Source organism: Anabrus simplex, chromosome 12 (assembly GCF_040414725.1).
Source record: "Anabrus simplex isolate iqAnaSimp1 chromosome 12, ASM4041472v1, whole genome shotgun sequence".
Lineage (NCBI taxonomy): Eukaryota > Metazoa > Arthropoda > Insecta > Orthoptera > Tettigoniidae > Anabrus > Anabrus simplex.
In genome coordinates this window covers 13223748-13239927 of record NC_090276.1, presented here as the reverse complement: position 1 = coordinate 13239927, position 16180 = coordinate 13223748, and the positions used below count along the sequence as shown (strand labels likewise).

The 16180-nt window shown below is 38.7% G+C and overlaps 1 protein-coding gene across 2 annotated transcripts in view; it reads left to right on the top strand.

Moving 5' to 3' along the window:
* Positions 1–16180, top strand: part of alpha-Man-Ib (alpha-Mannosidase class I b) — a 130765-nt gene that overhangs the window by 34234 nt on the left and 80351 nt on the right. For both annotated transcript variants that reach the window (XM_067156076.2, XM_067156075.2), the window contains exon 6: positions 1979–2167. In XM_067156076.2, the coding sequence (XP_067012177.1) occupies positions 1979–2167 (189 nt within the window). The remainder of the gene's footprint in view (positions 1–1978; positions 2168–16180) is intronic.

Below are 16180 nucleotides of genomic sequence, written 5' to 3'. Positions count from 1 at the left end.
TTCCTTCCAACTCCTAGGCCTTTCCTATCTCATCGTTGCCATAAGACCTATCTGTGTCGGTGCGACGTAAAACCCCTGGCAAAAAAAGATTCCATATGTCAGCCCTTTGCTAAGCGTTCACATACTTACAGACACTTGTGAATACAGTTTAGATTGTCGACCAGTGATTGTCCCAGCAGGCAAAGATTTGTGGCAAAAATTAAAGAGTGCGCTCTGTGTAGCAGAATGCTATTTTAATGCATGAACAAAGTATACAGCAGTTGCATTGGAAATCTTTACATATGTGAATTTCAAGGCAGATTTTAGGTAAAATTCTCCCTTTCTGTATCCAGTGAAAACCAAAGCAGTTGGAGTTCGCCATCATGTGATTTGTTGACTGCATGGTTGTAGCTCTATTGCCGCATCCAGGCGTCCCTGGGCAGTGGATTAGGACTGTTCCTAGACGGCTGATTCTCTCACAACAGAAGCGCAGCGTCCTAAAGATTAACTCTCATTGAGGGGCCATCAGCTGAGAAGAAATGGATATGAAAGAACGATTGAGGAGAACCTATTTACTGGAATACAGCTATATGAAGATGTGGAGGTTGTCCTCATCTCCTCTTTCTGGTGCTCCCTGTTCCATTATGTTTGTCTTATTTTATGTTCCAGTTTATGTTCGTATCTCTCTGTACAGCTTGATTTGTCACTTATGTGTTTCTTTCTATTAAAGCACTTCATCTTCATCATATTCCTCTTTTCCCCTTATCCAGCTCCTGCTGGATCGGGGCATTTATGGCACTTCTCCACCCTCCTCCCTCCTCCTACCATTACTCTTCTATCATTTTGTCTTACTCCAGGTTTTCTCTTCTTGCACTCTTCTTTATTGAATCGATCCACCTTGTTCTAGGTCTCCCTCTAGCTCTCTTTCTCTCGAACTTCATCTCCATCATCTATTTTGGTATTCTTTTCTCCTCCATCCTCTTTACATGTCCAAACCTTCCTAGTTTACTCATATCAGTTCTCTCGTTTGTTTTCCATTCTGAACTCCTTTCTCACTTACACTTCCTTAGTATTTCCTTACCGAGCTCGATAGCTGCCATTGCTTAAGTGCGGCCAATATCTGGTATTCGGGATATAGCAGGTTCGAACCTTACTTGAGGCCACGTCTGCTTCCTTCCCACTCCTAGCAATTTCCTGTCCCATCGTTGCCATAAAACCTATCTGTGTCGGTGTGACGTAAAGCAACTTGTAAAATAAAAAAGGTGCTTACTTATTCCACACAAGGTTTCTTCCACTCTGGTAGAATGCATTGTCCTATTCCACCCTCTTGCTAATCTCCATGTCCAGCCTTGTATTCTGCATTAATTCACTTCCTTAGTATTTGAAACTGTCAACAATTTCAAGTCTTTGACCACCAATTTTCACAATGCCTTTCCCTTGTCTTTCTCCTCTTGATGTCACCAAGGTCTTGCTTTTTTCTCTGTTACAGTACTGCAGCATCATCATCATTTTCATTTCCCCTTGTCCAGCTCCACCCAGCTCGGGGTGTTGATGGCATTTCTACACCATGGCTTCTCTTTCCACCATTCCTCTTCAGTAATTGTGTTCCAGTCCTGTCTTCTTTCTCTTATACTGTTCTTAACAGAGTCCATCCATCTTGCTCTGTGCCTCCCTCTTGCCCTCCTTCCTTCTTTCTTAGCCACAAACACTTGTTTTGGTAACATTCGCTCCTGCATCCTCATAACATGTCCAGACAATCTCAATTTCCATCCTATCACTCAGTATCACTATTATGGTACTCATTCATTAATATTAGTATCGACCTGTGTTAACAAAATCTCCTCTGTGTGAATATGGAAAGAAGCAATGTGATTGTGAAAATTTGCTTCTTCCCTTTCCTTTGTATCCCCTGTAAGCAGCTCTTTCCATATTACACTGTGTTGCACATAAAAGAAAGTTTAGCTGGAGTGGGGTATTAACACCGTCCTGTTATTTCCAGGTTGACCTGGGAAATCGCTTATTACCCTCTTTCTCTTCAGAATCTGGGGTCCCTTACTCCGACATCAACCTGATGACTCGGAAGGCCCACGCCCCTAAGTGGAGTCCGGACAGTAGCACCTCGGAAGTGACCACCATCCAGCTGGAGTTCAGGGACCTCAGTCGGAGCACGGGGGACCCAAGATTTGAGGTGAGTCTCTGCATGTTACGATGATTTTAGACTTTCAGGGGAAAAAAACCATTTTGTAGAGCAATAGTATTTTAATCACAAAACGGTGCCCAGTGGATCAGTGGTAGTGTTTTACCCATGCTCCCAAGTTCACAACTTCAGTCTCACCTGAGCATGTTGGTTTTTGTTCATTATTTATTTGTTTGTGTATTTATTTATCAGTGGCGAAGTTAGGGCTCATGGCTCTCTCCCACACTTAACCACATAAATTAAATACATATATAAAAGGAATATTCTGTTATAAAATCAAAGATAATTAGCTAAATAATAGATTTGGAGAACATGTAAGGAAAGTAGAAAGAAAGCAAAGCTCAACAAGTAAAAGGTCTGATGACATCACATAAATTTGTGAATAGTTTCGACCTTACGACCCACGCAATGAAAACGCATTGAAGTCATGACATCTGTGTTTCATAGTTAATAAATGTTTGCCTCCGTAGCGTAGGCCTACTGCAGCTCTGATGACGTTGCACAAATAGGTGAATAGTTTTGTGTCTGACCCGCGCATTGCAAGCACGCATCAGGCATGTATGTATGTCTGTGTTTTGTAGTTAAGAATGTCTGCCTGTGTAATGGTTAGCACAATTAGCTGCAGTTCGCAGGAGCTTGAGTTCGATTCCCGGTACCGTATTGCCAGAGATTTACGAATGGCAGGAAGGTAGATTTGCGGTAAAAATGGTACAGGGGGGGCCTGTCTAAAAGCACCACCTTGGGGTGAGGAAACGAGTTTACTTTAGTTAAGAAATATTCACAGTTATTGCTAGGCCTATAAATATAGGCAGGCGAGATCATTAACAAAGTGATCATTTAATATCTCGTAACTCGGGCCAATATAAGGTTTTTTGGGAGAGAAGTTGGTTTAAAACGTGATAAAAACAATCCAATAACAATTGTTTTACTTGCCAACATACCTAACAAATAATAATAATAATATTGATTTTTTTAATGTCCCCAATTTTCGGAGACGCCAAACAAAATCTACTAGGGTATATGTTAATTAAAAAATGGGAGACAACGAATGTACAAAATTAAACATTATGATAATAAGCACATTACTGCCACACCTGTAGATATCCATAAATCCGGCAAACTTTCTTGTTATTTATTTTTATTCTTTCCGTCATGGAACGTTTGGCACCATCCGAGCGATAGCATACCTAACTTAAACAATGCGGTCTCTCTTATCTCATTTACAGCTGTGTAGTTAAATCCTGATGTGGTAAATGAATTATACTTAAAATAAGGGTCTGGCTTTCAACTGCCGCAGTTATCAAAAGAATGCTTCCAGTCACTATGTATTACATTTAGATATACAACTCGTAACCTATGCTAGTTATCAGCTGGTGGTTTGACACGCTTTCAACAACACGGCTTTATTCAGGAGTAGCTTCTGCTACACATACACCAGCTGGGAATATCAGAGACTATCTCCAGAAACCATTTGGGAATAGCTTCACACAGTCTGGACTCTATAGTCGGGAACAAAACTATTTTTAAAAGGTTTAAAAAGACGGGACCTCGAATGCTCTTGGTCTTGATTGGAGTGCATGGCTGCACGGCTGACAAGATGGCAGTGAAGATGACGTCACTTGGAATGACGACACACTGGTAGCAGGGACGTTAGCCGTGACCAAGCAGCACAAGATAGTTAAAATTAAAGCTGTGTTCAGATTTACTATGTGGTAGGCCTACTGCTAAACGGACAGAGATAAATGACTGGCCATTTTGTATCAGTATTGCATAACATGATAATTTGATACCCTTATCCCTTTCCTCTACGGGGTCGAGACGAAACTTCGTAGCAAGTTTTTACGACCGTATGCCCTACCTGACGTCAACCTCATCAGAGGAATTAGAGATGAAACAAATGACGTGATATGAGTAACTAAAATGGATGTTTACTTTATGTAGGCCTAAAAGTAGTGTTCATCATATATTGACTTTTTCACATTTAGAAATACTGCCTTCCAACAAAACAGCCAGTATAACTCAAATACATTCATAAGTTTGTTAAAAAACAGTGTAGAATGTTAGCATGTACAATTTATAGCTCTTTATAGCCCAGAAGTCATGTGTTCACTGCACAAAATTTAAGGTTATTGCATATTGGACCCGCCTATACTTTTTTTGGCTGTAAAAGTGGGGAAAAGACAGGTCTAATACGTGAGTAAATATGGTATTTGCATGAGTTAAAAGCTAAATATTATGTACATTTACACTATAATAATAAAATAATAACAACCTAATATTAATTGTAAGAAACAACAGTTTTCTTCATCTGTACAGTAAAAAGCCTACCTACCGCCATCATACAGCCTATCATATAACATCAATCACATGAAACTATCAGCAGTATTCAACAGGTAATCTCTGCATGCAGCCTTAAATTTTGATATTGTATGAAGGGTTCCTGACAACAGCTGGAAGTGAATTCCAAAGTTGTGATCAAACCACAATGAAGGATCTATTATACATTGAAGAGGGGTTGACGGGAATAGTGAGGGAAGTGCCCAGATCTAGTGTTACAATTAAGGAATGATGACAAGAAATGGCATTTTGAAGAAATATATTTGGGTAGATTTTCATTCAGATTTCGGATATCAACGTAAGTATATGAAACTTTTGTTGCTTGTCAGTTTCAGCTGGGAAAGAGCTGTGTAGCTAGAAGTTACTATTTGAAAATAATTTTGTAATACAGTAGACGCCGTTTATTGTAATCACGGATAATGTTATCAACCGTATTATATAATCACTTTTATGAAGTCCTGTACGGACAAATACTAAAGCATTGAAAATATTCAGTTTATTGTGATCATGAATTCAGTTTATGTTATCATATTTGATTTCAAGGATTTTGTTCTCAGGTATGCGAGTATCATCGCGCCTTGCCTGAATGCACATCTTCAGATATGAAAGTTCTAAAGGCTGTATAACCTCCAAGGAACGAGTAAGAGTTTTATGTTGTGCGAGTATGTCTGGTGAAAAGAAAAGACTGTTAGTGATTGGGACAAGTAAGAACCCATATTACTTTAAAGGCAACAATAAGTATCCAGTGGACTATCATTCCAACTCTAATGCATGGATGACTGCCCTGATTTTTAAAGAATGGCTACTGAAGTGGTATAATAGGCTGGATCGTAAAATAGTTTTGTGGGTTGGCAACTGTGCAGCACACATTGTGAATTGTGAGCTCAAGAACATCAGTGTGGTTTTCTTACCGGCTAATACGACTTCATAAATTCAACCATGCGATCAAGGAATCATTTGCACCATGAAAGTGTATTATCGCCATGAAATGCGCACAAGAATCTTAAAAAACATAACTCAAATAAAAATAGTGCCAGTGCCCTTGCCAAAACAACCAGCCTTCTCGATGCCCTGCATCTTCTAGCCATGCCGTGGTATAATGTCTCAGCACATACAATAAGGAACTGTTACCAGTATGGGAGATTTTTAAGAGAGTTGCCAGAAGTAGACGAGGATGTTGAACTTTGTCCAGCAGGCTTAACGGAAGATTAATTTCAGGAATGGATGAAGATTAATGAGGGCATCATTAGCGATGAGAAACAGAGACGACTTGTGTGAGACAGTTACTTCCGCAGAATTAGATATGAGAGGTAAAGAACACGGAGCAGAAGATGGTGATGACCGGGTGAGTTGGCCGTGCGGTTAGGGTCGTGCAGCTGTGAGCTTGCATCCGGGAGACGGTGGGTTCGAATCCCACTGTCGGCAGCCCTGAAGATGGTTTTCCGCGGTTTCCCATTTTCACACCAGGCAAATGCTGGGGCTGTACCTTAATTAAGGCCACGGCTGCTTCCTTCCCACTCCTAGCCCTTTCCTATCCCATCATCGCCATAAGATCTATCTGTGTCGGTGCGACGTAAAGCAAATAGCAAAATTTTTAAAAGAAAAAAAAAAGATAGTTTTGCTGATGATGACTATGTTGCCGAAACTTCCCGAACACACTGTACTGCATTGCTGTGTACCGGAATCTGTTTCATTGTAATGCTTGTAGGTTATGAATAGATACAGTAGGCTACCTATCAATTTTTATTTTTCGGCTACTGTTATCAGCCGGTTAATGTTATCAAATTATCTGCGTCCCAGAGTGATCATAATAAGCGGCATCCACTGTAGTTTGTTCACAGGTCACATCAACGAGGACAACTTCACAACAGTCTTGTATTGGTAGTTTGTAGGTTGTCAGAAATCTTGGCACTCCATGTTCTTGGCATATTAAGGATCTCTGGTAGGTGCTTTCTGTCTCACCTGACATTAACTCGGCCATAGAGCTCTACTTGTGTTGCTAGACTGCAGCAGTATCAGAATCGAAATTGATATGTAGGCCCGTAAATAGCACCATTTCAGAAGATCTGGAACTCTGTAGCAGAGACTACATTATTATATTTAAATTTATTTTACATTCAAATTGAGCATGTTTTTTTTTTCTTTCCGCTTAGATCTTAAGAAGAAAGTCTACAGTTTTAATCAAGGGGAAATCAAAGAAATATACAGTGATTGAAAGGATTTTGACATAGATGAAGATAAAAATGCATAATTTATTACATCTCAAGTATTTATAACCAGACACTTTTCAAAATTATCATGCTTAGCAAGTACATATCTACAAAAAATAAGAAAGAAAAAGAAAATTCATGGGTTCTTAGTCTGTTTGTAGAAGGAAGTGGTCACCGTGTAGAAGCGGACTAGTTAATACCTAGTTAATACCTGGTAGTAGGTCATTAAAATGCATTTGGGGGTGTTGATCCCATCTTAATAATAGCCTAAAATGTTGGCAATATGGTTCAAACTCGGAAAATGCTAGGATGTCTTCGGTAGGCGGAGTTCAGTTCTCCAGATGCTGGTGGAGCAGGGAGAGATGAACGACCAGCATCACATTGTATCCGAATAGGGACAGTTAACATTCTAACCCTGACGGACAAAACTGAGAAGCTAGTGGAGTTTATGAAAGAAAAGGACATAGCTATCCTAGGTCGCAGTGAAATGAAATGGAAAGGAAAGGGGGAAAGAAAAAGAAGGATACAGACTGTTTTACAGTGGAGGACAGGAGGCAAGAAATAGAGCAGGAATGATTATAAGAAAGGATGTCCTAGACTATGTAGAGGAGGTGAAGAAGGTAAACGACAGGATGATCATAGGAAAAATAAAATTTGAGACGGGGACAAAAGATCTGTTTCAAGTATATGCTCCGCAAATGGAGAATAAACAAGAATCCTTAGAAAAATTCCTTGAGGACGTGGAAAGATATATAGAGGATAAGGAAATAATAATAATAATAATGGGAGACCTAAATGCTCTAGAGGGAAGAGACAGACAAGGAAGAGAAGAGATCTTGGGATTGTACGGTTATGGAAGTAAGAACCCAGAAGGGGATGTTTTAATGGACTTCTGGCAGTGGAACCAATTAATTATAGGGAATACGTGGTTCAGGAAGAAAAATAGCCAGAAGATAACGAGGTGTGGATGGGGAGATAGAAGAACGAAAACTCTGATAGACTATATACTAGTGGAAAAAGGACATCTGAAAGAGCTAATGGATGTCGCATCCGTGCCAGAAGAAACCTTTGGGGCTGATCATAGGGCAGTGGTAATAAAATTAAGAGTGGAAAAGGTCATTAAACTGCCAGAAAAAAGAGAAAGAAAGATTAAGGTCTAGAGATTAAAAGAAACGGACATTGGAGAAGAATTTAAGAAAGATTTGAGAGTACAGATACCAGGACAGATATCAGCGATGTGGAACAAGAATGGGAAAATTTTAAGAGGGCATTTGTAAGTAGTGCAGAGAAAACGTGTAGAACAACATCAGGTAAAGGAAGGGAAAAGGCGACAATGGTGGAATGATAGTGAAGGAAAAGGTAAAAGAGAAGAAGAAAACCTGGAAGGAATGGAAAACTAAAAAAGACTGAAGAAAGTAAAACAGAATATATAGGAGCAAAAAGAGATTGCAAGAAAGTAATTGCAGAGGAAAAGAAGAAAAGCTGGGAAGAATTCACTCAGGAAATCGGGGAGGATTTAAATTGTGGGGAAAAATTATTATTTGGAGTTGTAAAAACTAGAAGGAATGAGAAGGTGAACACTGGATTTGTAAAAAACAAAGGAGAAATATTGACTAAACCAGAAGAGGTAACGGACAGATGGAAAGAATATTTCAGCGAGCTACTAAAGGTGAGACATCAGATAAGTGGAGAAATTACACAAGCAAACAAAATTGAGGAGGAAAAATTAAAAGAAGAATCAGACATTATTATGGCTGAAGTGGAATGGGCAGGTAGTAAAATGAAGATGGGAATAGATGAAGTGTCAATAGAAATGATCAAAGCAGCAGGACCAGTGGGATTGCAACGGACATACAGACTTCTCAGATGTGCGTGGAGAGAGAAGACAGTTACTGAAGACTTGAAAAAGGGAACATTATTACCAATATTCAAGAAAGGAGATAGGAAGATATGTGGTAACTACCAAGGAATCTTAATCATCTCACATATTGCCAAAGTAATGGAAAGAATACTAGAAAAAAGAATTAGAGTAAAGGTAGAAAAGCCTAATAGAAGAAGAACAACTTGGATTTAGAGGAGGCAGGTCAACAGTGGAACCCATTTTCATCCTGAGACAAAATATGGAAAAAAGTTGGGAATATGGGAAGGATATGATAATAATAATAATAATTTCGTGTGGCTATTTCTAGCCGAGTGCAGCCCTTGTAAGGCAGACCCTCCGATGAGGGTGGGCGGCATCTGCCATGTGTAGGTAACTGCGTGTTATTGTGGTGGAGGATAGTGTTATGTGTGGTGTGTGAGGTGCAGGGATGTTGGGGACAGCACAAACACCCGGCCCCCGGGCCACTGGAATTAACCAATGAAGGTTAAAATCCCCGACCCGGCCGGGAATCGAACCCGGGACCCTATGAACCGAAGGCAAGGACGCTGACCATTCAGCCAACGAGTCGGACTGATATGATAATGACCTTCATTGATTTGGAAAAGGCTTATGATAGCATCCCTAGAACAAAAGTTTGAGAATGCCTAATAAACGGAGGGATTGACAAGGAATTGAGAAACATGTTAAATGCAATGTACATAGATTGCTACAGTAGTACAAAGACTACAGTTGGGACGAATGGTTTAAAATTGAGAATGGACTGAAACAAGGAAGTGTATTGTCACCCTTACTGTTTTTAATGGTGATGGATGACATCATGAAGGCAGCAATGAAAGATCACAGTAGGAAGAAGATGAAGGTGATGTTGTTTGCAGATGATGTGATAATTTGGGGCGAGGATGAAGTGGAGGTACAAGAACAGTTAGACACAAAAAATAAAAATCATGAAAAATGGGGATTGAAGACAAATGTGGAGAACAGTAGAACAGCGGTGATGAGTAGAGGCGAGAAAGAAGGAAAAGGAATTATCAGAGTGGGAGATAAGAAATTGGAATTAGTAAAACACTTCAAATATTTGGAAAGCGTACTGTCTGAAGATGGAACAATAGATTTGGAAATCAACAGAAGAATACAACCGGGGAGTGCTTTCTATCAGCAGGTGAGAGGACTAGTATGGAACAAGGATATACCAATGAAGGCTAAAGACGTTATGTATAAACCTTATTATGTTCCTCTAATGACATATGCAGCAGAAACTTGGACAATGACTCAGAGGGATGAGAACGGAGTACAAGCAGCTGAAATGAAATTCCTGAGAAGTATGGTACAAAAAACGAGGAGAGACAGAGAAGAAACAAAGACATACGGAAAGAACTGGTAGTACAGAAATTAAAGGAAAAACTAGAGCAAAACAGATTGAAATGGTTTGGACATGTCAAACGGAAGAATGGAGTAAGACTACCAAGACGAGCACTGGAAGGATGGATGACAGGGAAGAGAGGACGAGGAAGACCAAGAATGCGGGGGATGGACTTGGTGAAGAGTAGCATTAGAAAACTAAACATAGATTGGAACATCATATCGAAGAAGGATGGTGGAACGACAGAACAAAGTGGAGAAGAATCATATTTGCTCACACCTAGTGTCAGCTGAAAATGGGAAAATGGTGACGATGATTGAATTTTTCCTTTGTAAAGTGAAAACCGTCAGTATGGAATGATTTTAATATCTTGTAATGGTATTTTTTTAATGAACTGCAAACACTGCGGAATGTGTTCGCGCAGTTGGTTACCGTTTGTAGTACATTAAAGCGGTTATATAAGCGCTAGAACTCAACACTATACGGCGTACGTCACTTGACCTCCATGGAACATTACGTTCGACGCACGGCGTCCGTCTTCAAAGTGTTAAGATCACAGCCGCTAACTTCCCAATCCTAGCCCTTTCCCATCCTTGCATCACCAAAAACCTTTCAATGTGTTAGTGCGACAATTAGCAAAATAAATTAAAATAACCTTCACTATATTCGTTCTTCCACCTATGTAAGCTTCCCTTGTTGCCTCTAGGATCACTGGTACATCACTGTTGTAAACAGTAAAGGTGACAACTCACTTCCTTGTTTTAGTTCATTTACTATTCCAGTACATTGTTTTTACCATTGTTATTAATTCCTTTCTATACTTCCACGTATTAGGCTTTCCCGATTAATGCTGGTTGTTTTATAGTTTTGTTGATTTCAAATTAAATTATGGTTCCCTACTGGAAACTTTAATGTTGTTGTCTACATCCTTGTGCAAATTAATATGAACAGAATAATGTTTTTAAGGAAACTGCTTTAATTGCCTTCCGGAGGCAGTAAAGGCGTGCTCAGTTTGTCCGGAAGGTTGTGGGATAGATTCCCTGTCAGGAAGTCAAAAAGTTTGAGAAATAACATTTCCACTTCTGGAAGTGCTCACGGCCCTGAAGTTCAAGCAGCCTACACCAACAACTAGTACCAGCATAGCGTGATATAGATGTTGATTCCCATATTGGTATTATAAATTTACTCATTCGGGACAAATGTTTCAGATTCCCTATGGGAATCAACATCTATATCATCTGATGGCCAAGCAGGCATCAATTTTTGGTAATGAGACAAAGTCTCTTAGTGCACTGGCACTGCCGGTCGCTCCAAGTATCCTACGCAGTGGCCTCCACGGTATGCACTAGCCTGCGTATTGGTAGGTGTGCTAGGTACCAACTGAATAACCAAGAATGAGTTAGCTGGAAAATTTATAATGTCCAATAACGGACCATTTATATTGGTATTACCAGCATAGCGTATCGATGAGGAAGTGCGACATCTTCTCCGTTCACCCGTAAGAGAGCTCAAGAGGTTGGTGGGACACCTGCTTGGTGGCAGCACAGGCGATTGTGATGTCAACAGAGACCCTTGGCCATTAGCCCGTGTTATATTCGCCTTCAGTTGTAGTAATTTTTATTGCTCATTATTGTCGCTGTCAGAGATGTTTCGACAGTTTGCGTTATTAGTGTATTCACGATTTAGTGGTGTGAGAAGTGTATGTCGGTCTTTGTCGCTATTGTGCTATAAGGCAACGTATATCAGTGCGAGAGGAAACTACCCCATCATGCCCTCATGTTTTGTACCCGGCTGCAGATCTGGATATGACCGATAGTCTTCAGGTAGGCATTTCTTTAGGCCCCCTAAAGAGTGTGGTGTTTTACTGAAATGGGAGAAGACTATCCATTGAAAAGACCGAAAATTAACTCATAGCTGTTTCTTGTGCGACATTCATTTTTGCGATGACTTTCTAGTAAAAGTAGACTCGTTTACAGTGAATGGTGAAAGGGTGGAGATACCAAGACAGCGCTGGAAATTAAAACCAGAAGAATTTCCTCACATATTTCCTAATCTACCCAAGTATATCTCTAAGGCAGTTAAGAAACGCAACTCCCCCACGAATAGGCAATCCACACGAAGAGATTTCTCTAATAAAAGCCCTGAACAGATCATAAATATCAGCGATAGTGATCAACCTATATGCTCAGCAGTTGCAGATAGCTCTAATGTCGCAGATGCTAGGAAAACAATTGCACTATTAAAGAGGAGATTAAAGAATCAGAAACGTAATTTCATTAGAACGCAGAATCAACTCAATGTCGCTAAAGCTAAGATACATTTGCTTGAAAGACATTTCTGATATAAAATCAAAGAGAAATTTCACTCAGTCAAAACAATTTGGTTCTCTCAGCAAAAAACAGAAAATTATAGTCAACACAATGTTAAAGAAATGTCAAGCGAAAAGTAAAAACTGAATGCGATATAGTAATGAATTTCTTCTTGATGCACTTCTTTTAAAAATAAAGTCTCTCCAGGGTTATCGGCACTGTTTAAATCATGACTTGCTGCCGTTGCCTTCTGAATCCCACTTGAGAAATTTGGTGAATGCTACTGCTGCCATAGCAGATTTTTTTTTTAATGGAAAGGAGGAACATGAACGCTTAAGTATGTTGATATTTGACGAGGTAAAGTTACAAGAAGAAATTTGCTTTAAATCTGAATTGTTGAAAGTGAATGGTTTTGTTGATTTGGGGAAATCTACTGAAGATAAAAGCAAGGGTCAGTTGGCAAATCGTACTCTAATTTTTATGTTTGTTCCTTTTCTATATAACTGGATACAACCGATAGCGATATATGCTAACCGGAACACCACCCCTGGTGATATAATTGCAAACATTCTCATTCATGTCATCATACAATTAGAGCAAGTAGGTGTCCGAATCATTGGTTTCACATCGGATGGTAGCCAATCGAATAAAAAGTTGTGGAAATGCTTAGGAATATCTGGTAACATAAAGAATCTGAAGTGTTATATTGCACCCGTCCACCTCCCGAGTCCCAGACTAGCATTTATCTCAGGGGTGTCGGTTCATTATTTAATTCATCAAATATAAATATAACGGCATAATAGAACACGGGGATGAATGGAGCAACTTAAAATTAAAAGGGGGAAGGCTCGATTGTAACTTGAATTTAAGGACTCCATGATAGGACTAGGAAGTGACTGTTACTTTAAAAAGGGCATCATCTAACTACAATAAAAAGATTATGAGAGTGGTTTCCTTTGAAATAATTTGCCAGAAGGAGCGGTTTATTACGCCATCTGACGTATGAAACTTTGATACACTTGGCAACAATATTTGAATTTACACACATGTTACATATATAAATCACTTGCCATACCGCAAGTGGTATCAATATCTTGCTGCGTTGCTTCTGAAATAAAATGACATTTTGGAGGTATAATTTACGGATCGATTCCATTTGAATCGAACCGTTGTTCAAAGATATAGCTTCCTTCTATCGGGAGCCCGAGCATAACCCATGTTACGGTCGGCTTCCCGATTTAACTAAGATGATGTACTCCGGCTATATACATTTTTCCGAGACCGGCACTCGGACTGGGTAATGTTTCTCGTGAAATGCGAAAACTGGATTCCACGGACAGTCCCTATCTTACGATATCCAGCTGATGCCATACCACTGAATCAGCATTTACATTTTATTTACATATGATCTGAAATGTTACCAGTTAGCCTCAGTAGACTACTGCCACAGATGAGATAACGAGAAGCGGTGGGAAAATACCGTGCCAGTGACCCCCCTCGCATCGCGAGCGAAGTAAACAAACACGCCAAGTATACAGTCACATCGTCCCGTATGGAAACCGTACAAAGACGAGGCAACAAATGACTCTAATATTATCATTCTCATTATTCAACATACGAATAGAGGGATGTTGTTACCAAATAATTTAATCCACGATCGACGGAATATTCATGAAATTATCATCCTCGAAATTATTATTATTATTATTATTATTATTACTCAACGGTTCCTGTCACTGTCACGTTTGATTAATATCATCATTATTTTGCGGGATGCAAACACAAATGGTTATTACTGTTATTATTATTATATCCCTCTCGTGGTTATTATTATTATTAATGAATAGGTGACTCAAGATATTATTATTATTCACGTCACTTAAGAGGTTATTATTATTAATGGACCGGTCACTTGCGCCAAAAATATATATTAAGATATCGGTCGCAATTACAAATATTTCTCTGATCAACCAACGGCATCATTACTGTTATTATTATGACAATTATTATTAATCTGACCGCGATGATTTAACATCGTCCTTACATTATTATTATTATTATCGGTTGCATATTATCATTTAGATTTCCGTTTAACATCTTTACCAACGCTCAATTAATTAAGGCGGTCCAATCCTTTATCTGCCATATTTATTATTATTATTATTATCACGACATCATGATTGTCATTGCTCGTCATTACAATGAATACAATATACGACCATTTAAGTGGAATCTGAACTCTCATTATCCTTAGATCCGTTGTATCTCAACGAATAACTGTGCAGTCTATTTATTTCGTACATGCTGTCACGGGTTCGAATTCTCCCCGCTGCGTAACTCAGTATTTCTCTGTGACACTGCCCGTACATTTTACACTCATATCAATATCCTAAGTGTCTCTCGTACGGAATTTATTTTCCTCTCTATCTCAATATTCCTCGATTCATTTATTTCTCACAGAATTATCAACTGACTTATTTATTCATTTCTGACATCGTACGACCTTTTATTATCTGACTGCAGATTCTTTCACATTTTCTATCTCATTTTGATCTACGCTTTAGTTCATTCTCCACAAATAATCGTAACATCTTGAAATTATATTTACCAAATTTTGACAATCATGGTCTCGTAATATTAGCCCTACGGGTTCCGGCTAATGAATCGCAATTTTAAAACGCGACATTTATACGTAAAAAATTATTGGACCGTAATTTAAACCACACGTTCATTAACATGTACGGATTATTAACACCGATCTACATTTCAATATTATTAATTGACCAAATTAAATTACCACGCACTTTAATTCCGAATAAAAAAACGACCTCCCGTCATTAAATGATTCCCAATAAACTCAACACTTGATCACATGAATTATTATTATATCCAAATCATATTTAAAAAAAAATATCTTCTTTAAAAAAATAGTTATATTATTTATTTATTATTATTATTATTTAAAAAAATAATTTCGCCTGTAATACGGTAGTCCACTCGTAATATGTTTAACGCATAACCCCATTCACAAAGTCGATTTATTCTGGCACTAAACACTCCAGATATGATTTACGTGGAAATCATTATATTAATCGCATCTCACAAATTTAACAACTTCACTTTGAAAATATGACCATATTAATTACAACAAAACACACTTGGTATGGCGAAGCTGGATTTTCCTTCCATGTCATTAAATGGCTCGTTAAAATTGACAAAACATAAAAGCACATATCGGGTCTTATTTAACTAGCATAACCAAAATCAAACGTAAAGAAAATTATCGACTACAAAGAAAATATGAATGCATGCATGACTTAATGTACTACACTATATATACAAATTTACATCTCCAACAAACTGAATACATAAAAGACCCGATTATTTACATTATTATAATTTACTACTGTCCGTGCTACAAATTTAGGATGGGGTCGTTAAGCGACCCATCTTGTTACAGAAGGTAACCAAGTATAATCAAATTATTCCCATTTTTCCCATCACGATAACATTTCCCAAATATTATTTACAGTTTAGTACTCATCTTAGTTATCGGTATTCCATTGCAGCTTTGCAGACGAGAGGCTCCATCCGGCCCCTCTCTGCGTTTTACTCCTCCATTCTTGATGGCGTAGTTTCACAAAAGATTTCCTGGCACATTATCATTTTACACTCATATCTTGATTACCACAAACCTTCACCATTTACAACGTTAACACTGTATACTTTAACTTGGATACAACAAATTTCTATCCTAGACCCAAGAATTTAATATATTTACACTATTTAATCTTCGTCCAACTACCGCACAATGGACCTGGACACGTACGACGAGGTGTCAACTATTACGCCCGTCGCGATACGCCCGATTTATACGGCATTCTTGACGTGTTCATAATATCGGTT